A 23,614-nucleotide genomic window follows, 5' to 3' on the forward strand; every position below is an offset into this window, starting at 1 on the left:
CAAGCTCCCTGCAGCACCCAGGCCCATGTAGCAGAGGGGCCTCCTGTGTTTCTCTCCATCCCTGCTGGAGTCTGGTGGGTGCCAGGCCCACCTTCGGCTGCAGCCTCACCTGATCCATCATTCAAGAAGCCACGAGGAGTCAGTGAGGGTTGGGAGCCACATTTCCACCTTCCCCACCAGGTGGCCTGCAGGAGTGGCCAGAAGCTGCCCCAGGGCCAGGGCCGGGGGGTGGGGGCTCAGAAATGACCTGCTGACGCCCACACTGGACATGACCCAGATGACTTCTCAGATCACTGCTGCCTGTGCTTAAACATCAGAGTCAACCTCCCTCCCACAGAGGCTTTGCTTCAGTTCACCCCTTTTTTTTTTTTTTTTTTTTAAAGTTTGAGACAGGGTCTCACTAGGTTGCCCAGGCTGGCCTTGAACTTTGGATCCTCCTACCCCAGTCTCCAGAGTCCCTGGATTACAGGTGTGTGCCATCACACCTGGCCCAGTGTACCCATTTCTGCATGTGACTGTCCACTTCCCAGACACTCTTCTGTCCAAGCACAGTTCCTGGGTTTTGGCCCAGTGCTCCCCACCCGCCTGGTGTTTTCCCATCTCTCCATCCGGGTCCTGCGCAGCCTCTCACTCACTGTCTAATGCTATTTGTTTCTTTGTCTGAGTTCCCATCCCTGCCTTCTCTCTGGGTCTCCCTGTCATCTCTCCCTGTGTCGATTATGTCTTTCTGTCTCCTTCCCTCCATTTCTCCGGTTTCTGCCTCCATCTCTGTCCGTTTCCCTGTGACTGGGGCTGTCTCTGCATCTCTGATCTCTTGGCCCTGGGCTGTCCCCCGTCACCTTCAGACCAGGTTTACCAGCATATTGGAGGGAGGTAATTTGGATGAGGGAAGAGAGAAGGGGCAAGGGTGGGTGCCATAGACACTGGCTTAGGAATGAAGGTGGTGAAGGTATTGGGGTCAAATGAAAGAAAGTCCTGGGGCTTGGAGGATGGAGAGGATGAGGGTTTTTCCTCTTCCCCCAACTGCTACTGCCTGTGCCCGTGTGGTGTTGCTGAGGTGGGGGGGGGGGGGCGGGCTGCATGGCCTCAGCCATGAAGGCCCCAGGGAGGAGGGCTGGGCGCTGGAGCCCTGGGTCTGAGGGAGGAGGGACATATTAGTTCACTAGAACTAACATAACAAGTATCTCAAAATTTGGTGGCTTAAACCACAGAAATTCATCATCTCACAGTTTTGGAGGCTAGAGGTCCAAGATCAATGCCAGGAGAGTTATTTACTTCTGAGGACTGTGACGAAGATCTGCGGCATAACTTTCCAAACCTGGCTCTTAGTGGTCACTAGTCACTTTTGGGTTCTGTTTGTAAACACCTTCCTCTCCACATGACATTCAGTGTGTCCTTTCATCTAAATTGCTCTTTTCTATAAGGACACCAGTCATATTGGATTAGGGCCCAAAGTAATGACTTCATCTTTAATTATATTTGCAATAACCCTATTTCCAAATAAGATCACATTCTGAGATTCCAGGGGATGTCAATTTAGAATTTTTGGAAGGTCACAATTCATCCTATAAAAAGGGGGGTTAGCAGTTTGGAGTCCTGAATGAGGAAGGAACTGGGACCCAGAGTCCTTAGTCCTTGGGAAAAGATGGATCTGGACAAAACTGAAGGACGATTTTTGGCCTGGCTTGAATGGTGCTCAGGCATCTCCAGCTTAAGTCAGTCAAATCTGATGTACTGACCACCCCCACCTCCGGGAAAAAAAAAAAAAAATTCCCTTTGGACCCTCACAGCCAATGGTATTGCCATTCACTGATGACCAGCCTTCAAACGGTGCTGGTGGCTTGTCTTCCAAAACCTCTGTCCCGGGTCCACTTTTCCACCTCCACAGCCACACACTGGCTGGCACTTGGGAACCTCACTGCTTTTCTCTCACCTCCCTGTTGAACTCCAGATTATTCTCCGTGCAGCAGCCAGGGGGCCCTCCACAACCTCAATCACACTCCTGCCCATGTCCTTGGGTGGCTTCCCATCCTGTTAAGAAGGCATCCAAAGTCCCCGTCTTGGCTGAAAAGGGCCCACATGGCCAGCCCACACCTTCCCCCTGCCTTCCTCCCACACCTCTGCAGTCGCCAACTTCCAGACACACCTTCCTGCCATCAATCACCCCAGCAAGCCAGTCCCCTGCGGGCCTCTGCGCATGTTCTCCTATCTCTAGGGCCACCGATTCTCCACACAGTAGCACACGGTACCCATGGGTTCATGCTACAACAGGGGGCACCATGGATGACAGTGATGGGACCCTCTGTTTACTCAGGGACCTCATTTCTCAGGACATGCTTGGGTCGATAACCCCATTTCCCTGGAACCTTTGGAAGAACTTGGGGATTCCATTGAGCATCAGCTCCTAGGTTGGGATTGTAAAACGGTCAGGGCTTTCCCCACCTCCACGAGAGCTGGAGACCAGACAGGTAACCCCACAGCAGGCAGCGCGGTGTGAGACGCAGCCTGGATCTCCGCCAGGGGCGGGCAGCGCGTAGTTCACTGGGAGGGGGCCGCCTTCTTGGGTAGCCTTGTAGTTACATCGCTCCGGAGCCCTTGGCGCTGGCGGGTGCCAGTAGCCAAGGGCGGGGCCGGGACCGACCAGAGATTCGGTACATTCCCCATCCAAGCACTCCACCATTGGGGGACCGGTGTCTCCAGCTCAGCGTACATTAGGAACTACAACTCCCAGCAGGCCCCGCGGCGGCAGCCTCGCTTCCCAGGGGAAAACACGATGGAGGGCCTGCGGGGAGTGGTAGTTTCCTCCACTAAGGAACACTCAGCTTCCCGGGCGGGCGTGGACGTGACAATGGAGTCTCCCGCCAGCCCACCAGTCTTGGGACCCTTTCCATCGTTGGAGGTACACTTGTTCTTTGAGGTCTCACCTCCTGGGCCCCTGACTTTTAAACACCATCCTCTGGGATCAAACCATTCTATTTCTAACTGGCCCAACTATAGGGCAAGAAGGGGGCGATCCAAATCCTGGCTCCAGGCATCCCAAACAAGACCTTCACCTTCAGAGCGTCACATTCCCAGCACAGACGTTTGAAATGCATGTTGTCAGCCCTTTGACATTACGCGTCCTTGAAATGCATGTTGTCAGCCCTTTGACATTACGCGTCCTCCAAAGGAGGCTAAATGTCGTTGGCAAAGCCTGGCTCAGTGCACAGCCCAGCAACAACGCGGGCCTCGCACGCTTCAGCGACGACTGCTGACCCAGGCCCAGGCCTCCTTGCAGTCATCCCGAGAGGTCTCTTAGTGTCCCTGGGCACTCCACATGGTTCCCAGCCCCCATAGGTATTTTGTGCCCCTCAACCACAGGTCCTATAGATGCCATGAACCCCTGGATTTCTGCCCCCACCCACCTTGTAGACCCCATGGGGAGTGGAGGTCAACTCAGTCTAACAGCAAGAACTGCTGCCAGGGAAACCTCCCTTTGCCCCACCTATGAAAATTGGGGTGAAACCAGAAGTGACCCCCTCCAGGGTAGCTCCTTCCTAGGCGCTTGACTGGCTTGGTTCCTGGACCTTGTCAAGGTGGACGGGATGGAGCACCTAGCTCTGCCAACACCAAGAAATGAGGGGGTCTGCAGGCACGAGTGGTTAAATAATTAATAAGATTACCAACAGCATGTTAATTACAAATAATGAGAGAGGAGCTAAAGGTGGTCAATTTTCCAGACAGGAAACCAGGATCCACAGCCCCAGGGCCCAGGGGTCCGGCCACCCGGGCGGGGCAGCTCTGAAATAAATAATGGATTTGGGGGCAGGGGGTCAGGGCTGCTCCTGCTTCTTCTTGACGGAAATCCGCTTCTTCCTTGCTGCCAGCATCTCATAGAAGGGGTCTACACTCACTGCGGCTCTGCAGAGGGGAGGGTCCCAGATGAGAGCCAAGTCCAGGCCCCAGCCTCCTCCCTCAGACCCAGGGGTCCGGCCTCCAGTCCCCTTCCTCAGGAGTCAGCCCAGGCTCACTGGATGGACTTGATCCACTCATCCTTCTCCTCCTGTGTGGGGGCCGAGATCCGGTACACCATGTGGTTCCCTTCAACCACTCGACCATCTGCCTCCGTTTTGCAGGCTTTGATGAGCTGCCCCTTGTTGTTGGGGATGTAAAGCTCAAAGCAATTCTGAGGAAATGCACAAGGACAGCAGGTAAGAGCCAGCCCTGGGGCCTCAACAGGCCCTTGTGTGAGCAGGACCGGGCAGAGAGGGTCTCACCGGTTTCCGGGGGTCATCCACCTCACGGATGCTCAGGTTCTCCAGGGGGATGATTCCTCGGGGCTCCTTGTCCTGAAGGAGCAAGTCGGGCAAAACTCAGACCTGCAAACCTTCCCTGCAGCCCGCTCCTGCTCCCACTCCCCAGAGCCCAGCCGGGCCCTCACCGTCGTGTACTCAAAGTAGTAGAGACAGTTGTCCGTGAGGATGAACCAGCGCCGCTTCCAGGTCTTCACCCGGCCCCCTGAAAGGGAAGGGGCGGGAGGGGGCCTGGGCTCAACGGGGGACAGGGCCTCTGGGAGGGGGAGGGAGAGGCAGAGCAGGAGAGGCGGGGCTCTCGGGGGCCTAGGACAGAGCAGGCGGGAAGAAACAGACAAGCAGGGACAGGTCCACACCCCGCTCAGGCCCTTTCTAGACCCGGCGCCAGCTCAGGCCCAGCAGCCTCAGGGAAGGCACTGGGAGCTGAGGCCAGGCCACCCCCACCCCTCGTCTAGTGTGGGGGACAAGGACGGGCCATGTACCTACCTCCTGGGGCAGACAGCGAGAAAGCAGGCAGGACCAGGTGCAGGAGGAGGGAAGGCGGAAGGGTGGGATGCCCCCAAGAGCCGCGACAGAAATAGCGGGAAGGGAAGGGATGCGTAGGGGTGGGGCAGAGAGACAGACACAGGGAGAGGAACACGCAGAGGGAGACGGGGAGGGAGAGAGAGGAAGACAACCAGTTACATCCACATGGGAGAGGAACGGCCAGACTTCTCCCTCCCAGGGAGGCTGAGGGCTCTGGGCCCAGCATGGCAGCCACTGAGTACCCCCTCACCTCCCTGCTCAGCTCCAGCCCACCCAGGACCTGTCTTTGGCCAATTTACCTCCACTGCCATGGTGACCACCCCCACCAGGAAGAATACCACTTCCCTGCTTGGCCTGATGGGGACCTGGGGTCTCAGCTTAGCCCTCAGCTCCAGCACAAACGTGCTGTGTGACCTTAAGGCACTCTCTTGCTCTCTGGACTCCCACCTGGAGATTCTGATGGGCCCACACCATCCTGTAGCAAAACGGCCTACTTCTGAGCCAGAAGGAAGAACTACTGACAGGGGCAAGGGCATCATAGAAAGTAATGACCAAGCACCGAACTGCAGCAGGATACAGGGCAAAGCCTTTGCGAACTGCCCCAAGGGAACAGGTGTGCTCTGGACTAACGCCCAGCAGCTGTGGGCCATGGCTGAGCCTCAGTTTCCTCAACTGGAAAATGGAATGCCTGCTGCTGGGAGCAGCTGGGAGGGGCCAACTCCTGGAGGAGCTGCAGTCCAGCCTCTCTCTGGCAGCGCAGGCAGGGGCCGCACTCACTCTGGAGGAAACCAGGCCCCAGCCCAGTGGCCTGCCTCCCCTACAGGCAGCAGCGACCAACACTGGCTGCAAAGAGCGGTTTACATCTTTAGTGTTTGTCCTGCTGAGAGGTGATGCCCTGGTGGAGAGCACAGTTCCACATGGGGGGATGCGCAGGGAAGCCACAGCCACCATCCCAGCCCCCCAGGAGGCGGGGCCCACTGTGATCCTCCTCCTTCCCCTGGGGCGGCCATTCACAGCCTCTCCACATCCAGTTCAAGTGCCAGCTGCTGGGTCCCAGGCACAGCTCCAAGCTGTGGCTCTCGACCTTGGCTTTGTTTGTAGGCACCTGGGGAGCTTTAGAAATGACTGACAGGCCCTCCTGCACCCCAAATCCCCACTTCAGGGTTTCCAAAGTGCTAAGGTGAATCTCACCCTCAGCCAAGTTTAAGATGGCTCCAGCCAGGGGCAGTGGTACAGGCCTGTAACCCCTGTGGCTCTGGAGGCTGAGGCAGGAGGATAGAGAATTCACAGCCAGGCTCAGCAATTTAGTGAGGCATGAAGCTACTTATATAAAATATAAAAAGGGCTGGGGACATGGCTCAGTGGTTAAGCAAGCCCCTGAGTTCAATCCCGGTACAAATAAATAAATAAATAAATAAATAGACAGATAATAAATAAATAAATAAAGGAAGCAATGACTCCAGTCCTCACAATGGCCGTCTCTAGCCCCGATTTTGCTATTATCTACATTTCTTTCTTTCTTTTTTTGTATCTAGCATTTCAAGGAGGACTGAACCCCATCCCTCCCAGCTGAGGACTTAGGATTCATATAAGCCAGTCCAGGTTGTTCCCTCTGGCCTGGCTTCAATCGAACCAGACAGGAAGTCACCTGCGGGGACTCGGGACAGCATCCTCACTGTGTTAGCCCTCTTCTGCCTATGAGTGCTGTTCTGGGGACAGCAGGACACTGGGAACAGCCAGTGCCCCACTGATGATGAGGCCATCAGACTGTGAGCAAGGGAACAGGTTCCCAGGGGCAGTCGTGTCCCGAGGGACCACTTTTGTACCAGATGTGGGCTGAGCTGCTCGTGCTCACAGCATTCTCAGTGCTGAGACCAGTCCTGGCTCAGAGAAGGGATCCACAGACACCGGTGGGGAAAAAGAGGGCCCAGAGTGTTTTCTACACAGCAGACCTGGCCGAGGGCCCCACGCACAGGAATCATCCTGTTTGCAGCCCCATTTTTCAGGTGTGGAAACTGAGGTTCAGAAGGGTCGAATCACTTGCCTCAGGTCACACACTGGGCATGTGTGGAAGCTGAGTCCTGGGCTTGTGCCCATCAACTTCCCCCTGCAGAGGCAGCCAGCAGGGTCGGGAGGGGACGTACCCAGCTTCAGGAGCCAGCCCTCCCGGTCCGGGTTGAAGAAGGTGTGGGTCAGATCATTCCCATCATCCTCGGGAATCTTGAAGGGCTCATTCCGGATGCTGTCGTAGAGGTTCTGTGGGGTGAAGACTGGGTGAGCCATTCTGGGCACCGGGGCCCTGCTGGGGCTACTCAGGGCAGTGAGACCATGGGAGATGACCCACCCTGGGAAGAAGAGGAACAGGCTGGGGAGGACAGTAAAGCAGAGGGGAGTTCAGGGAGGAAAGAAAAGAACTGTGAGAACAGTCAGAAGAGCTTGTAAGTTCTCAGAAAAACCGACAAATGGAGAATGAGATGGCTGAGACCCTGGTGGAGCCAGAGAAGAGAAACCGGCACCGAACCGAGGGCTGGCCCCTGAGAGACAGGAGAAAGAGAGCATGGAAACAAGCCAGGGAGGATCACAGGACCTGTGGGAGGGGAGCAGGGCAGCAGGACGGGCCTGAGCAAGGGGCCATCTGTGGCAGGAAGAGGGCTATGGGCAGGGAACAGCGGGCCTGACCCTCAACAGCTCCTCTGGCAGGTCCCCGCCCTCATTGATGCCCCGATTCATGGCCACAAAACGCTCCAGGCCCGGCTTATCCCTGACGTTGGGGTTGTGAAGGCTGGTGTTCAGCATGATCACGGCAAAGGACAGCACATAGCACGTGTCTGCAGACGGAACAGGGGTGACCACATTTTGCGGACCCAGGCCCCCTGCAAGGGATTCAGGGGCCAGCTTCCAACCCTCCTCCCCCAGGCCCAGAGGCACAGAACCCAGCCCTCCTCCCCCAGGCCCAGAGGCACAGAACCCAGCCCTTGTCCCTCAAATCCACAGATCCAGCCAACTCCAAGGAGAATGGGCCCCACCTGTGGACTGGAAAACCCCCGGGTTGCACAGGCAGTATCGCTGAGCAAAGGCCTCCATCATCCGGTCAATTTTCTGGGCCTCTCCAGGGAGGCGAAAGCTCCACAGAAATTGCCTGGTTTAGGGAGGAGCCAGGATGGATGTCAGGGCTGAGAGAACACCCTCCTCATACTGCGTCTCTGTTAGGAACTGGCCAAAACGAAATCCAAACCTTCTGGTCTCAGTGGTTGGTTCAAGTATGGACACATGACCCAATCTGACAAATCACTGGCCTTGGGACTCCTGGTGGATCTATACAGCAGTAGCCTTTTTTTCTGCAAAAGTTGCTAAACAGGCCTGGCAAAATTTAATTTGGGCTCTACAAAATGTAATTCTAACACGAATTTTGGCAAACAAAACCAAGAGAGTGAGCTGACTCTCATACTCCACTTGGGTACCTGGATCCAGCTGAAGGATCCTGATGAAGGCCCTATACTTGGACTTCTGTGTTACAGGACACAACCAATTCCTTGGTTTTGCTTGTTTGTTCTGAGTAGGGTTTGTAGCTCCCAACTAAGAAAGTCCTGATAGGTACATTCCTGCCCTTCCAACACCATCCCCTCACCTGAGGGCCTGCACCAGATTGAGGTCGGTGAACTCATGCAGATCCACAAAAGCATGCAGCACTGCCAGGTTCAGCTCCTCCCTGGGTGGAGAGAGACACAGTCGCACACAGGAAAGGAGACAGAGGAAGTCAGAGTAGACGAGGACGGGGGCAAGGTGCAGAGGCAGCCACACCACATCTTGTGCACAGCAGCTGCCCCTCTGAGGCGGGTGCAGCTTTCTTCCTGGCCCCATTCCAGGCCTGGACCCAGTGTGGGGAAGCTCAGAACACACTCCTGGAGGAATATATGCCTTAGGGACCCAGGATGGTTAGATATTTCAACAGGTGAGAGAAATGCACTAAACAGGCAGTACACCTACTGTCACCTCTCTCAGATCTTCCCCATACTCCCCTGTGTCTAGACACAGTCCCCACTCCCCCAGACATTCACAGACAATTCCCACACACCCAGGTGTCCATAAAACCCTATGATCCTAGACATCGACAGAGGGTCCTCAATACCTAATGACTCAGACCATGCCCCCCAGGCCTCCAGACAGCCCTCACAACTCTTAGATGTCCACAAGGGCCCTAGATCCCCAGAGAGCTGCCAGTGGTCCCCATATACGCCCACAAATGACCTCCCATTGTACAGCACTCAGGTTCACCACTGCCCCCAGACATAAATGGATGCCCCCCCCATATCCATAAAGTCCCCACACCCCCACATGCTCTCAGCTCCCCCAGATCCAAGCCAGTTCATCCTGTCAGCCCAGGTGAAAGGCGGGTGTACCAAGGGCCACCCTCGTAGAGGCTGCAGAGCAGTTCCATCACTGAGCTGCCAGGGTGACAGCAGCAGCCAGGCAGGTGGGTCACAGAGATGAGTCCCAGCAGGTACCAAGCAGGTGTCTCACCTTTCTCCCAGGTAGTCCCCAATAGCGGTCTTGTTCAGTCCCTCGCCCTTGTATAGGAAGCGGGCAATCTCTTCTGGTGTGTTCTGCAAGAGTTCGTTCTCTACCAAGAACTGGATACCCTGGTAGGTGGGGGTCAGGTCTCAGTGTGGAGAGCTAGAAAGCTCCTGTACCTCCCCATGAACCTCAGTGCCCCACACTCAACAGGGTAGGACCTGGTGTACCTCTCCCACCTCCTGACCTGTTCCCCCTTTCCCTGCCTAGTTAATTCCAGCACCAAGAACAGGGTCTAGCAAGGAATAGGTGCTTAATAAATATTTGCTGGATGACTGAACAAACTCTACCTGCTTTCAGCAAGAATAAAGTAAGAAACTGTTAACAGATAGCAGTCCATTCAGACTGTGAACTCAAAGTCCCAGGCTGGATCAGAGTCTCTTTGGCTCTCTCTGAGCCATGAAGACCTCTCCACTACAACCACATTTCACTTTGGATTGTGGCACCTATGTCTAGGTATCTGTCCTGCAGGTAGGACAGGGTCTGACTCTACTCTGGATCTCCAGTATTGCCTAGTACAGGGTCAGGCCGTCTGGAGGCCTCAGCAAATGTGTGTGGACAATTGAACATATGTCTTTGCTCCACCTGGTGAACACCTACTCAACTTTCACACCTGACTGAATATCCCGTCCTCAGGGAAGCCCTCCTGACACCACCAGGATCCTTCTTATGGGTGCACAGCAGCCTGGTATCTCCCTCTGCCATGCACTGGCTCTCTCCTTTGGGCATGTCTCTTTGTTTATAATCCCTATCAGACTTAAGCCCCTCTTAAGATCATAAGTACATTAAAAAATACAAGTAGAAAGGGGAAGAAGACCTTCCAGGCAAGGGACACAACATACTCCAGAATCAGGAGGCTGGAAGACTTGGTTGGTAGTCTCAGAACACACGGGCAGACTGTATCTGAATCCAGGGATCAGGATCCAAGTCTGTCTACCTAGAGAAGACCTGTACCCTTCATAACATTCCTGGAACCTGGAGGTGCCAGAACCCAAAGCCTGGATGTCTACTGGCTGTTCCTAACCCTGTGACCCCAAGCACCTTCTTGGGGTCCATGTTGAATTTCTTCCTGCCCATTGCCATCTTCCGGTTCCGCTGCAAGGTCTTACTGCAGGGGCAGAGAGCGGGGTGGGGGTGGGGAGCCATGGGTCAATGCCTGGGTCGTCTCGCCCTGGCCAAGACCCATGCTCCCAAGTCCCCTGCCCCAGCCCTCACCTGCCCTCGTTGGCCTCCAGACCCTCCACCTCACTCATAGCTTCACTGAGCTCCTCCCGCAGGCGCTGAATTTCTACCAATAGCTCCTGTTTTCGCCTCCTGATGTTTTCCAGCTCCATCCGCTCCTCCGGAGTCAGGTCCGGGGGCTCTGTGGGCCAGGATCAGAGTTTGCAAATAAGTTCTGGGTCTAGAAGCCTAGATTCCTGCAATCTAGGGCTGGGGACCTGGATTCCTTCCCATGTCTGATGGAAGAAGGGGCTGGGGGTCTGGATTCCTCTGTCCAGCATTGGAAGGGCTGGGCCAGGAGTCTAGGGGAGAATGAACCCAGGCTCCTGAGTCTGAGGGAGAAGGGGGAGCCTGAGTGCTTCCGACTGGGGGAAGAAAAAGGATGCAAGTCAGAACTCATGGATCCATTACTTGGAAAGGGTCTGAAGCCTTGGTTTTCTGACTCCATTACTGGTGGGCTGGCTGGGGCTCTGGAGTGGAGACAGGCCTAGACGTCGGGACTCCAGAGTCCATGTAAAGTAACTATGGCAAGGGAAGCCGCTGTCAGCTTGTAAGAGTTGGGAAACCGGAATGGGGCATCGGAGGCCTTCGCCCCAGCCTTAGCGGGATCTCTGTCGCCCGCAAGATTTTTCTCCACCCCCCACCCCACCAGCCCCTCTCCCCGCCCCAGGCAGGCAGTGGGTACTCCAGGCCGCTCCAGCGGGAATGGTTCCACCCCGGCCTCGCCTCCGCCGCTCCATCCCGCCGCCCCCTCCCGCCGACACCGGAAACAGGCTCAGCCCAAACAATGGCCTGGAACGCCCCGCTCGCGGGCCCCGCCGGAAGCCCGTCCCGCGCCGCACAAAAGCTAGGCGACGATGGGGCAGAAGGGCTTCACGCGTCGCGCGTCGGGAGGGGACTTTCGCTGCGGAACGTTCAGGAGGAAACGCTCGATCCGCTCGCAGCCGGCCCCGCCCCTCCTCGACCTACCATAGACGCCGTCCTCCATGGCGGCTAGGAAGGCCCGCGGGGAGTCCGGGGCAGTCCCGCCGGTCGGGCCTGGATCCGCGTTGGCCCGCGGGCTCGGGTGAGCCCGCTCAAACGCCCCGGGAGCCACCGCCGCCTCCTCAGCGCCAGTCCTCAGCGCTGAAAAGACTCTCCCTTCACTGCCCAACCGCCCGGCCAGTAGGGACCGCCCCTCGTTTTGACACCGTCCAATCCACGGCGGGTCCCCTCGTCTGCTCCGTCCCCGACGCTAACGGATCGTTCTCCAGGACCAATAGACGCACAAGAAGCAGATGTAGCAATGTCCGGGTGGAGGTAGACGGCCTGTGAGGCCAATCGGAATGAGGGCAGGGCGCCAGGTCCCGCCTCCGAAACAAAAGAAAGCTCTTGGCAGGCTTGTCCTCCAATGAGAAGCCTCAGAAAGGAGTTGCAAGGAGGTAGGGCTCTGTGGTGCAGAGAGGACTGCGTCTGCGCTAGGACTCCGCACTAGGAGACTGGTCAATTAGGCCCCGCCTCCCGCAATATGTTGTTAGGGGGCAGTACTTTGTTAGTCTCGTTGACTGGGGCGGAGCCTCAACGGTGGGTTGTTCCCGTGAGCCACACCTCCTCACAGGCCACGCTTGCTTTTGACTGCAGCTGTTGCCATGCAACCGCTAGCCACTTTGGTCAGCCTTTCTTTTTGCCTGGTTCTGCGGGTACTTCCCTTTCTTCTCAATCTTTTCTACAGTCTAAAACCCCTTTCCTTACCACCTCCTATGACCTCCCCATCCACCTCAGCCTCTTCAGAGTCAAGGGATGGTGAAATGACTTATTGTTTTTTCCAAATGCTGCTTTCCTATTTGGTAATTATCACAGAGTGGCACAGTAGTGGAAGGCCAAATATAGTGAAAGCACGGGCTCCGCCTTCCCGGCGCCTTCCTCCCTCTCCCGTAAACTCCTCCCCTTAGCATCTCCCTCCTAAGACTCCTGTCTTCCTCGAGCGTCCTCCCTGACAAGACCCCTTCCCTTAGCATCCTCCCACCTCTCTGATCTCTTCCCTTCCCTTGGTACCTCTTCAGCTTTCCTTATTTCTGGCCTATCCTTCACCCCTCCCCCGCCTGTCCTCACGCTCTTCTTCGCAAACTCCTCCCTCCTTCCAGAATCCGCCCACATCTGAGGCCCTTTGGGTTCTTCCCAGCCTCTTTGGGTTCCATGCAGGGAAAGCGGATGCAGGGTCCCAGTTGGGATGGGGAACATGAGCACTTTTGTAAAAGGGACTGAAGTAGCGCCTAGGCCTCTTCCTCGTTTGTGGTCCCTGGGCTGCACAGGTGGGGATTCAGGGCCAGGACCTGGTTAAACTGTCGGATTAGACACGGAGCCTCCTAATCTCTTCACTGACCTTTATGAGTGGCTCTGGTCCTGCCCTCCCCAGTAGAGTCTCAGGCTGCACGCCAGCCCCGCTCCCAGTCTCTCCTTCCAAACCAGTCTCTCCTTCCAAACCGAACCACCCTCCTACTCCTTTACCCCTAACTTAACCTTCCTCCCCACCTATTTTCTATTGTTCCCCACTGGATTTCCATTGTCCCCAGTCCCTGTCCCAGGCACTCTGTGCTGGGAGAGCAGCCAGCTAATTAATCCCATCCGGTCATTACCTAGGGATTCTGAAGGATAAAGAGAGTTGGGGAAGCCAGAAGTGGAGACCTGAGTCGCTGCAGCATTTGGGCAGGCTGAGGGCCAGTGACAGTGCCTGACCTGTCTGGAACAGGATTGGGAACATAGCCTTCTCTTGGCACTGCCTCCATCTGCGGCTGGCTCCCACCCCGTTGGGCACTTAGGTGAATAGCAGCATGGACAGAGGCCAGCCCCAAGGGCCCATGCCCCTGAAACACTCAAGACACACCCACCAGGGCTCCCAGGTCTTTAATCTGGGGACAGGTCTCCCCTAAAACACCCACTTTGCCCACAGTGGGAAGATCCCTGGCGTTCTCCTTCCCCAGTCCTCTGAGTGGGATGAGGGAAGTGGGGCCTCTGGCCCTTAGCCACAGCTACTTGCTGGCTCTGTGATTCAGACACTGAAGTTCAGAGCCAGCCTTTAAGATCATCTCCTATCCCAGCCGCCCTGGAAGGGCATGTGTTCCAGCACCAGAAGGAGTCAGAAAATCTCCAGAACCTACTCCCCTGTTCCATGAAGGAAAGAGTCATCCTGCTGGAAAGGCTCTTGGAGGACTTCAGGTTCCAATGCCCCATTTTCACAGATGAGGAAACTGAGGCAAAGAGGGATATGATTTGCCCAAAATCACACAGTAAATTGGGATTTACAGGGAAACTTCCTGGATCCTTGAAAAGGATTCCATTCTAATTAGCTTGGCCTAAATTTCTAACCTTGTCATAGAAACCAGGGGGAAACTAGATTGATATCTGTGTTTATATTATTTATATATATATATATATATATATATATGTACATATATAATACACATATGTATAACATCTTTAAGAAACAGAGACACATCATTAGGTGTAGTATCCCAGAGCCTTGGACTTTCCCCTTCCCTTGACCACTAATTAGGCCTGCGACATCCAGGTCTCACCCAAACCCTCACCTGCTGGGAGATACCAGAAATGCTACTTAGCAAGTCCTGAGTCCACTTCCTAGAAGTACCAGCAGCCTGTCTGGAGGTAATTAGAACCTCCAGGCTTTGAGGAAGGATACTCTGGATCCCCGGAACTGTGATTCCTTTTTGGCACTACAGAACCACAAGAAGTTAACTAGGATCATCGAGGTTCTCAACTATATTAGGCAATCTTGGACCAGCAAATGGCAAACATCTAGAACCACCACTCCTTCCTTGACTCCGTGATCAACTGAGAGCCACAGAATCCCAACTCCTTTGGACATTCTAGAAGGGCACTTCAAACAGAAACAACATTTACAAGCAGTGCTTATCCCTCAGCTGAATGCTCTAAAACCAGCGGTCTGGAGTTTTATAACACCAAGAACTCCCAGTCGGTCACTTTGGTCCTTCTAAAGCCACAGACTCATCATTGTTTCATGCATTCTAGACACATCACTCTGTATCTGGAGTAGTTCAACTCTCTAGGTCAACTTGTTCTAGAATCACCAGTGTTTGCCTCTATGGTCAACAGAGACTCATAGAACACCTTAACTCCCAGGCTTTCTCGAATCATAGGGTCTTTTCTTGACATGAAGTTGCCTTCTTTTCCTTTGGTCAATGGACATTGAATACCTGGAGGATCCCGCAACCTTCCCTCCTGAGGTGATCCAGAAAAATGACTTGCTTCTCAGTTGGCTGAGTCAAGAAGCAGTAGTCTCTTGACTCTTAGGTCACTCCAGACCTACAGCTCTTGGAACTGCCAACTTCCCAGAGGCAGTCTCTCCCATTGACTTCTGACCCTGTTCAACAACTAGCCCAATCTCGTAGAGGACTCTAGAACCACCAGTCCTTGCCCTTTGGGTTCAGAATTTCTGGATCCTTCAGCTCTGGTAAGACCCATGAAGGGGTCCCAAGAGGGAGCACAGAAGCAGAGGAATTAAGGTCCGGTAGCATGTCTGTGGTGGGCCCACTAGACATGGCAAAACCTCACCAACTAATGATTTAACCAGTAGGCCTGTTGGTCTTGGGAAATACGTGCCCATATCCCAGTAAGAGGGCCCAACCTCTCCACGGAAAGGGGGCACAAGTGGGGAAAGGGACATCAGCTTGTATCATGGGGGCAGGGTCAGTGCCAGGGTTGGTGTAAGAACTCGGGGGCTGGCAGCTCCATCTTCTCTCTCTTCCCCAGGCCCCTCCTTGGCCTCCTCTTCCTCCTCCTCCTCCTGGCAGCAGCTCAGAGCAAGTTCATTTTCATAACAAAATGCAGCCAGAGAGCCAGGGAAGCTAGACTTGGGGCTATGGGAAGCCTGTTCTGCCCGTTCGTCCAGCTCCTTGGCGCTGCAGACAGGTGTCCCTGGGACCTCATAAGTGCGATGGAAGTGGCGATAGTCGACCTCATACTGGGAGCCACGCTGGAAGAGGACTGGCTCAAAACGATGGCCCCAGAGTAGCTCGCCAGGGAGGTAAGATGAGCGACACTGTGTGGTCATGGCTGTGGCCTCAACCATGCCCTCAAGGATGACCACTAGCTCGAAGTCGGCCCGGGCCAGCTCGGCCCGTCCCAGCTCATACAGAGGACTAGCAGAGTCGATCTCATGCACGATGGTGATGGGGGACACGAGGAAGATGCGATCGGTGCCTCCGTCAAAGCCCACATCCACATCCTGGTGGTCCAGCGGGATGTACTCACCCTCCGGGGTCACTCGGGGCTGCAGGAAAAGGCAAGGAGCCAAAGACATAGGGCAGGAGCAGGGAGACAGAGAGAAAAGAGCAAAGCCCAACAGGGGCGAGAAACAGGGGGCGAACATGGATCCAGAGGGAGGGGGACGAAGCCTCAGAGCAGTCCAGAGACCCAGGAAGAGAAGGATGAAGGTTCAGAGAAAGCAGAGAGGGGACAGAGGCCCAGAGTAAGAGAGGACAGACACTCAAAGAGGGAGGAGGACAGAGGAAGAGAAAGGGAGAAAGGGACAGAGCGACAGGGGCAGAAGGACAGAAATTAGCCAGACAGCCGAAATCAGAGACAGCAGAAGATACGGAAGACATCCAACCAGGGATTGGAGGAGGAGGAGAATAGAAAAAAATGGCTTCAATATGTGACCAGATAAAGATAAACCGCTATCACAGGAGAGGGATAGGACGATCTGGGTCCAACATTCTGTACGCCACTGTTGCTTCGGGTAGCCCCCGGGCTGTCCTTAATACCAACTGTCCAACACCACTGTTGCGGGGTCAGTACTGGTCGTTTACCCATCTGCCACTGGGTTCACACCACCTCCCCCGTCATGTCACTGTCCTACAGATTTCTGAAGAGGCAGTGTTCCTCCTGGTCATGAATCCTAGTGTCTCAAACTGCCAGGCAGGACACCCAGAAGGGAGGTGGGAACCTCTTTTCTTGCAACTACCTGAGAGCACCAGAGGCCTCTGGGAATTACAGTTCCCTTCAACATCTATCCCTGCTCTACCCCAAGTCCAGCCTCAGTCCAGAATTCTTAAGTGTCTCTATGTGGGCTGGGCGCAATGGTGTACAGCTGTAATCCCAGTGACTGGGAAGGTTGCAGCAGGAGGATGGGAAGTTTGAAGATGGCCTCAGCAATTTAGTGAGATTGTTGAACTTTTTTAAAAAAGGGCTTGGGATGTAGCTCAGTGGTAAGGTGCCCCTGGGTTCAATCCCTAATACCATAGGGGAAAATATTAAGTATTCCTAGTGGGGCAAAGGCATAGTTTGTGAGGAACAGGGATGTTTGAGCAACTTGACCACAATTCTGGAAACACAAAGGCCCTGTGAGAAAGCTGCCACCCAGGGGCTGATGTGAGTGGTAACTGTCTTGTTGCAGATTCAAGAGGGCTTCCGGAGAATCATGTCCCACAACTCCGCAGCTGTCAGTTGCAGGTAACCTGCATACCACTGCACAACCCCAGGGGACTTGCCCTAAGTCATAAACCACCCATGCTACTGTCTACTGGGAATTGTAACCTGAACCATGGAATCCCCACCACCCCCAGAAAACAGACTTCTCCTCAGACCACTCCATCTGGGCACTTCCCCTGCCCCAAGGCTTCTGGGAACTGGAGTCCTGAGCCTGGATGCACAGGGCTAGACTTCCCACAGTTGGCCTGTCCTAAGCTCTTTTTTGGTGGTACTGGGGTTGAACCCAAGGTTGCTCTACTACTGAGCTACCAGCCCTTTGGAAACAGGGTCTCTCAAGGTTGCCCAGACTGGCTTTGAACCCGCGGTCCTCCTGCCTCGGCCTCCGGAGTGGCTGGGATTACAGGCGCATGCCCCTGACTTGGCTCTCTGGAAGCTCTTTGTGTCTCAGGTTCTGTCAAGGCTAGGCCTTTAGGAAAAGCTGTCGCCACTGGGCATCGCAGTCCCCGCCCCTGCAGGCCCTGGCATCCCTGTTCCTGGGGCCTCGGATTCTGCAACCCCCAGGGCCCTCATCTTCCAGGGCGCACCTGCAGCAGCTGGGCCCGCACATGGGCTTCCACCAGGTGGCTGCGGCGCAGGTTGCCCACGCGCCACATGAGGCAGAGGCGGTGGTCCCGAAGCGCCACCACCGCGTTCTCGCTGAAGACGAGGGTCTCGTTGCGCTTCTTGGGCTTGGCCATCTTGGCCATGACGGCACCCACGACAAACGCGTCGAGCACGCAGCCGGCGATGCACTGCAGCACCACGGCGGCCACGGCGGCCGGGCACTCCTCGGTGACGCTGCGCACGCCGTAGCCGATGGATGTCTGCGTCTCCAGTGCAAAGAGGAAGGCGGCCAGGAAGCTAGCCACCTGCGAGAAGCAGGGGGCCGGGGGTGGAGGGGCGGCCAGGTCACCATGCAGCGAGGCGATGAGCCAGAAGGCCAGGCCGAAGAGCAGCCAGGAGCCCAGGAAGGAGCAGGAGAAGAGCAGGCACATCCAGCGCCAGCGCACGTCCACGCACGTGGTGAACAGGTCGCTCAGGTAGCGCGCGCCCTGGCCGCCCAGGTTCACGAAGCGCACGTTGCAGTGCCCGTCCTTTTTGACAAAGCGACCGCGGCGTGGGCCCACGGGGGACTGTGCCGGCGCCCACCCGTTGCCGCACAGCCCTGGCCCGGCCTCCTCTTCATCACCTGCCCGGCTGTCCCCCGACTCCTGGACGCCGCTGAGGCGGCGCAGGGCCCTGGCCAGGCCCATTGGGCGGGGGGACCCCCTCCACTTGGCCTAGTGGGGGGCGGGCATTCCGAATCTGCGGAGATAAGAAACAGGCAAGAACGTCAGGGTGCCAGGAATCGGTGGGCTCGTGGGCCTCCGTGGCCTCACCTGGCAAAGCAGAACGCAATGTCCATGTTTGAGAAGTTCAGCAACAAAGATGACGGTGATGCTGTAGGAGATACTTGTGTGGTGACAACAGCAACAACCACAATTGTAGCAGACATCTATTCCATACTGAATTTATGTGTGTTATAGAAATCATACTAAAATTTACATGACTTAGACACTGTTGTAAGCACTTTATGTCAATGTATATACTTAGCCCCACAGAAAACTTTTGAAGTAGATATTATGCCCATCTTACAGACGAGGAAACTGGGTACAGGAAGCTGAAATAACTTGCCCATAATCTCACCAAAGTGAGCTGGGATTTGAATGTAGCAGAATAGCTTCCAGTCTCCACCCCTCAGAGGCTGAGCTCTATTCTCAGCATGAAGAGATGAGCTGGGGCTCTGAGGTCAGCTGTTTCTCAAAAACAGTCTCCAAAAGCACAAGCAACAAAGGGAAAAATAGATACATGAGAAACTTGTGCTTTAAAGAACACTTCAAGAAAGTGAAACAAACCACCAATGGGAGAAAATAGTTGCAAATCATGTATCTGCTCTAAAATGTCCAGCACTAAGTTGCAATATTTGCAGAGACAAATTATCCAATTTAAAAGTGGGCAAAGGATCTATATAATTTCTCCAATAACATATGAATGCCAAAAAGCACAGGGAATGTTACTTAGGCATTAGAGAAGCGCAAATTACCACAGCAAGTAATCTTATTGACTCAGGAGACTGAGGCAGGAGGATCATAACTTCCAAACCTGCCTCAGCAACTTAGGGAGACCCTAAGCAACTCAGTGAGACCCTGTCTCTAAAATCGCAAAAAAAAAAAAAAAAAAAAAAAGAGCTAGGATGTGGCTCAAGGTTAAGCACCCCTGGGTTCAATCCCCAGTACCAAAACAAAACATAAACCCACCCCCCCACAGTGAAGCCAGGAATGTAATTAACCCAGTGGGAAAATGTGTGCTTCACATTCTTGAGACCCTGGGTTTAATCCTCAGCATTAAAAAATAAAAATTAAGTAGAAACAGCTCTCCACACAATGAACCTAAGATAGTTATTAAAAAAACTAAAATAAAATAACAAGTGTTGGTGAGAATGTAAACAAACTGTCACCCTCATACACTGCTGGTGGGAATGTCAAGTTGTGCAGCTCCTGTGGAAACCCGTCTGGCAGATCCTTAAGTGACTGAACAAAGAGTTACGTTGTGACCCAACAATGCCACTCCTAGGTATCTGTGTACCCAAGAAAAATGAAAACAAATGTTCACACAAAAGCTTGCACACAAATGCTCCTAGTAGCACCATTCACAAAAGCATTTCATGAATGGATTAAAAATGTGGTATGTTCCTCCAAAGAACAGTACTTGACAATAAAAAGAAATGAGATACATGCAACAATAAGGATGAACCTTGAGAACATTCTAAGGGAGAGGAGCCAACTGCCAAGGCCATGTATGGTATGATTCCATTTATAGTCAGCCCTCTGTAACCACGGCTTCTGCATCCATGAATTCAATCAAAATTAGATAGAATATATCAGGAAAAACATTTCCTCTGTATTGAATACGTACAGACAAAAACTTTCTCTTCCTTGTCATTTTTCTCTACGCAATACCATATAACATAGTGAACCTAGAGATGATTTTAAGTACCTGGGAGGATGTGTGCAGGTTGTATGCAGATAGTACACCGTTTTATACAAGGCACTTGGGCATCTGAGGATGATGGTATCACAGGGAATCCTGGAACAAATCCCGTGGATGCCAAGGATGGCTGTATTTAAGATGTCCAGAACAGACAAGGCTGTAAATTAATAAATCACACTGAGGGGCTGGGGTTGTGGCTCAGTGGTAAACAACTTGCCTGGTACACGTGGGGCACTGGGTTGGATTTTCAGCACCACATTAAAAAATATAATAAGGGCTGGGGATGTGGCTCAAGTGGTAGCGCGCTCGCCTGGCATGCGTGAGGCCCGGGTTCGATCCTCAGCACCACATACAAACAAAGATGTTGTGTCTGCCGAAAACTAATAAATAAATATTAAAAAAAAAAAAAAAAAAAAAAAAAAAAAAAATATATATATATATATATATATATATATATATATATATATAATAAAATAAAGGTTTGTGTTCATCTACAACAACAAAAATAAGTAGACTGATAGGTGCCTCATTCTGGGGAGATGGGAGATTAGGACATGACAGGACATGGGATTTCTTTGGGAGTGATGAAAATATTCTAAAAATTACTTAGGGGTGACAGCTGTGCACCTGTGAATCTACTAAGCACACTGCACAAGTGTGGGGCAAGGTGTGGCATGTGAGTCACACACCAGTGGAGCTGTTCCCACATGAACAGACTAGTGCAGCTATGACTCTCTGATCTGGGGCAAATCTCTCTGGGTTTGTTGAGTTCATTGTAAAATAGAGAAATTCGGACTTCATCAGTCAGGAAGTACCTCCCCATCCTAAAGATCCAAGACCTGATTCCGGGTCAGTTGCTGACCCCTCATGTATCTCAAATCCCTGGCTTCTTTTCTCAAGTTTCTCAAGTTCTTCATCTGTGGAATGGACCCTCAGCTGAAAGGAAGAGGGGTCTAAAGACCTGGGACTTTTGAAAAGTCAGCTGTACGTCAGCCCCAGTTCTCTCCTCCAGGAAATGAAGGGAATCCCCACAGCCCAGCAGGGCAGAGGGCAGGAGAGGCGGGCTGGGCACAGGCCGGCATACCTCACACCCTTCAGCAACTGCAAGGTTAACTAGTACCTGGTGTGGCTGGGACAAGGGCTACCAGGGGTTAAACAGTTCCTACACATTTCCATAAACATTTATCCAGCACCCCTGTACTGAGCTATGGGCCAAAAAGGCCAGTCTCTGGGGATCCCCATGGGTGTCTTAGCCTGGGACACTCCATCTGAGGACTGTCTGTCTGCTAGCAAGATCCCCCTGTCTCCCAGAGCTCTGCATGGCCTCATCAGGACACCACGTCCCCCTCCTCCTGGCCTCCAGGATCCACCTGGTCAGCCAGAGTGGATGGGCTGGGCTGCCTCCAGTGCCCACAATGTGTCCCAACCTGTCGCCGCCTCAGCATCCTGGGCGTTAGAGACTGCTCTCCTGGAAAGGGGAAGCAGACTCATGGAGTTGCCCAAAACGCAGATCTGCAGGGTCCAGGACACGCCATGCCATGTGCAACGATCCCAAACCCAGAAAATCCTCCCTGCACTAGTCCCCCTCCGGTGTCTCCCAGTGACAGGCTGGGGAGAGGGCTGCAGCGTGCACTGCTCCCTGCTGGGTCCTGGCACCTGCTCTACCAATGACCCTTCCACATTCACAGGAAAGCAACCAGGGCTTTTTTTTTTTTTTTTTTTTAAAGTCCTTGTTGTGGGTCCCTCGGCCAGGAAGGGGCCAAAATGCCAAAATCTAGATTCCCACCCAGGCCTCTGAAGTGCCCAAGTCCCAGCCACACACCTCAGCCAGCTTCCTGGGCACTTACAAGGGATGTCTACAGCCCGCCCACTGAATCTGACAGCCTCCATGGCTCACCTTGACTGCTCAGGATGCTGGGAGGTCAAGTTCATTATCTCATTTCACAGCCAAGGAGCAGAGTTAGTGAGGACCAAGGCCCTGCTGGGCCACAGGCTGCAGGGGTGGGAAGCTGCTTTGGGTCCTGAGTCTTTCTGCCCAAGAGTCTGTTCTTCAATCCTGTGGTGCCACCTCACCCTGTGGCACAGATCTGACTATGTCCATCGCACAGGGCTCTGTCTGCAGCCAACATGGCCCAGCTCCCAGGCTGGTGAATGCGACTCAGACTCAGGACACCACGTCCTCCTCCTCCCCCTGCAAAGGCAGGATGGGAGAAAGAAATCCCGAGCCCAAAGCTCCACCTGACCCGCGAGAGCAGCTTAATGTTTCCATATAAAGGAGACAGGGCTTAAGGTGCTTCAACTTCGTGTCAAAGTCACTGTTTAATCTGGGGCTAAGAGGCCCCGCCCTTGGGTACTAGCTTGTCCCCCACAAATGTACACACACCTTCAGCCTTCCCCTGAAACCAAGGAGTCTCCCCCCATTTTCCCCAATGAATGGGGTCTGGACAGCAAGTTGACCCAGAGACTGATAGCAACGAGTGTGGGGCTGAGGCAGACAGAGCAGCAGACTCAGAGCCGGGCAGGAAGGAGCGTTGAGAAGGAGCTCTGAGACAGACCGACCCAGAGAAGGTGCAGAAACTCAAAAGAGGGGGCTGAGTCGGAGAGGGACAGAGAGAGGGTCAGAGACCCAAAGGGAGCAGGGACAGAAAGAGGCAGGCAGACAACAGCAATTGGGGAAAAGAGTATGGAGATCATGTCTTAAGAAACAGAAAGAGATGGGCAAGGAGGGGCTGCCTGACAGGACGGAGTGGTGAGAAGGCAGGAACCAAGGGTGGACTGTAGGGTGGGGAGGTCTCCCGGGCTAGAGCACCCTTGAGATGGTGGGGAGGAATGGGATGCAGGGGAGGGGTGGGGGTGTTGGCTCTCAGGCCCAACCTTGCACGGAGGCACATACCTGGGAAGGCGGCCCACCCCCATGCCCTGTGCTGGGGGCTCCTCTGCCTGGGCTGAGGGGCTGCGGTCTGTTCTCAGCCTCCAGGGCCTGAGCTGGGCACCCAACCTGAGTCCATAGCAGATCAGAGGACTGGGTAGAGGGGGCAGGAGCGAGGCCAGCTCAGAGCTGCGGAGGGGGGGCCAGGGAGGCTGGCCAGGCAGGGCAGCTGGGCTGCAGCCCAGGCAGGCTGGAGAGGAGATGGTAGCCAAGAATGGGTGGGGGGCAGGGAGGCAGCAGTTGGGGCAAGGAGACATGGAAAGATAGGGAGGCAGTACAGCAGTTTAGGGAACACAAAGAAATAATGAGGTGAAGGAGACAGAGAAGGGGTGGCTTACTTGCTGCCCACCCCCCCATGAAGCTATAGTAAGTGGCAAAGCATTTATAAGACACTTTCACCCATCCAGAGTGAGTTGCAGATTAATAAAACTCAGGGGAAGCAGAACTGAATAGCACCCAGGGGTTGAGGGTGGGACTGCAGGGAGCAGTGTCATCCTACAGCCTCCTCCAGCAGCTGCTGGGGGGGGGGGGGAGGGGGGGGACACGAGCACAGCAGCCT

At 54.2% G+C, this 23,614-nt stretch overlaps 2 protein-coding genes across 3 annotated transcripts; both read right to left on the reverse strand.

Annotated features, from left to right (window-relative positions):
- Positions 1–3,638: 3,638 nt before the first annotated feature.
- Positions 3,639–11,820, reverse strand: Cyth2 (cytohesin 2). 2 transcript variants are annotated; one of them, XM_027920358.3, is made up of 12 exons: positions 11,580–11,820; positions 10,605–10,752; positions 10,431–10,497; positions 9,339–9,457; positions 8,446–8,526; positions 7,844–7,956; positions 7,497–7,645; positions 6,962–7,073; positions 4,421–4,497; positions 4,257–4,328; positions 4,011–4,165; positions 3,639–3,900 (listed from the first exon to the last, which is right to left on the reverse strand). In XM_027920358.3, the coding sequence occupies exons 1-12, from the start codon at positions 11,596–11,598 to the stop codon at positions 3,813–3,815; spliced, it is 1,200 nt and encodes a 399-aa protein (XP_027776159.1). In that variant the 5' UTR covers positions 11,599–11,820; the 3' UTR covers positions 3,639–3,812. The 2 variants fall into 2 exon arrangements, with proteins under 2 accessions (XP_027776159.1, XP_027776158.1); XM_027920357.2 differs by lacking the exon at positions 11,580–11,820 and adding an exon at positions 11,022–11,215.
- A 2,197-nt stretch (positions 11,821–14,017) lies between these two features.
- Positions 14,018–23,599, reverse strand: Kcnj14 (potassium inwardly rectifying channel subfamily J member 14). The gene is made up of 3 exons (XM_027920545.2): positions 22,024–23,599; positions 17,642–18,401; positions 14,018–15,897 (listed from the first exon to the last, which is right to left on the reverse strand). The coding sequence occupies exons 2-3, from the start codon at positions 18,347–18,349 to the stop codon at positions 15,301–15,303; spliced, it is 1,305 nt and encodes a 434-aa protein (XP_027776346.2). The 5' UTR covers positions 18,350–18,401; positions 22,024–23,599; the 3' UTR covers positions 14,018–15,300.
- Between the last annotated feature and the right edge of the window lie 15 nt (positions 23,600–23,614).

This window comes from Marmota flaviventris, chromosome 18 (assembly GCF_047511675.1).
Source record: "Marmota flaviventris isolate mMarFla1 chromosome 18, mMarFla1.hap1, whole genome shotgun sequence".
Lineage (NCBI taxonomy): Eukaryota > Metazoa > Chordata > Mammalia > Rodentia > Sciuridae > Marmota > Marmota flaviventris.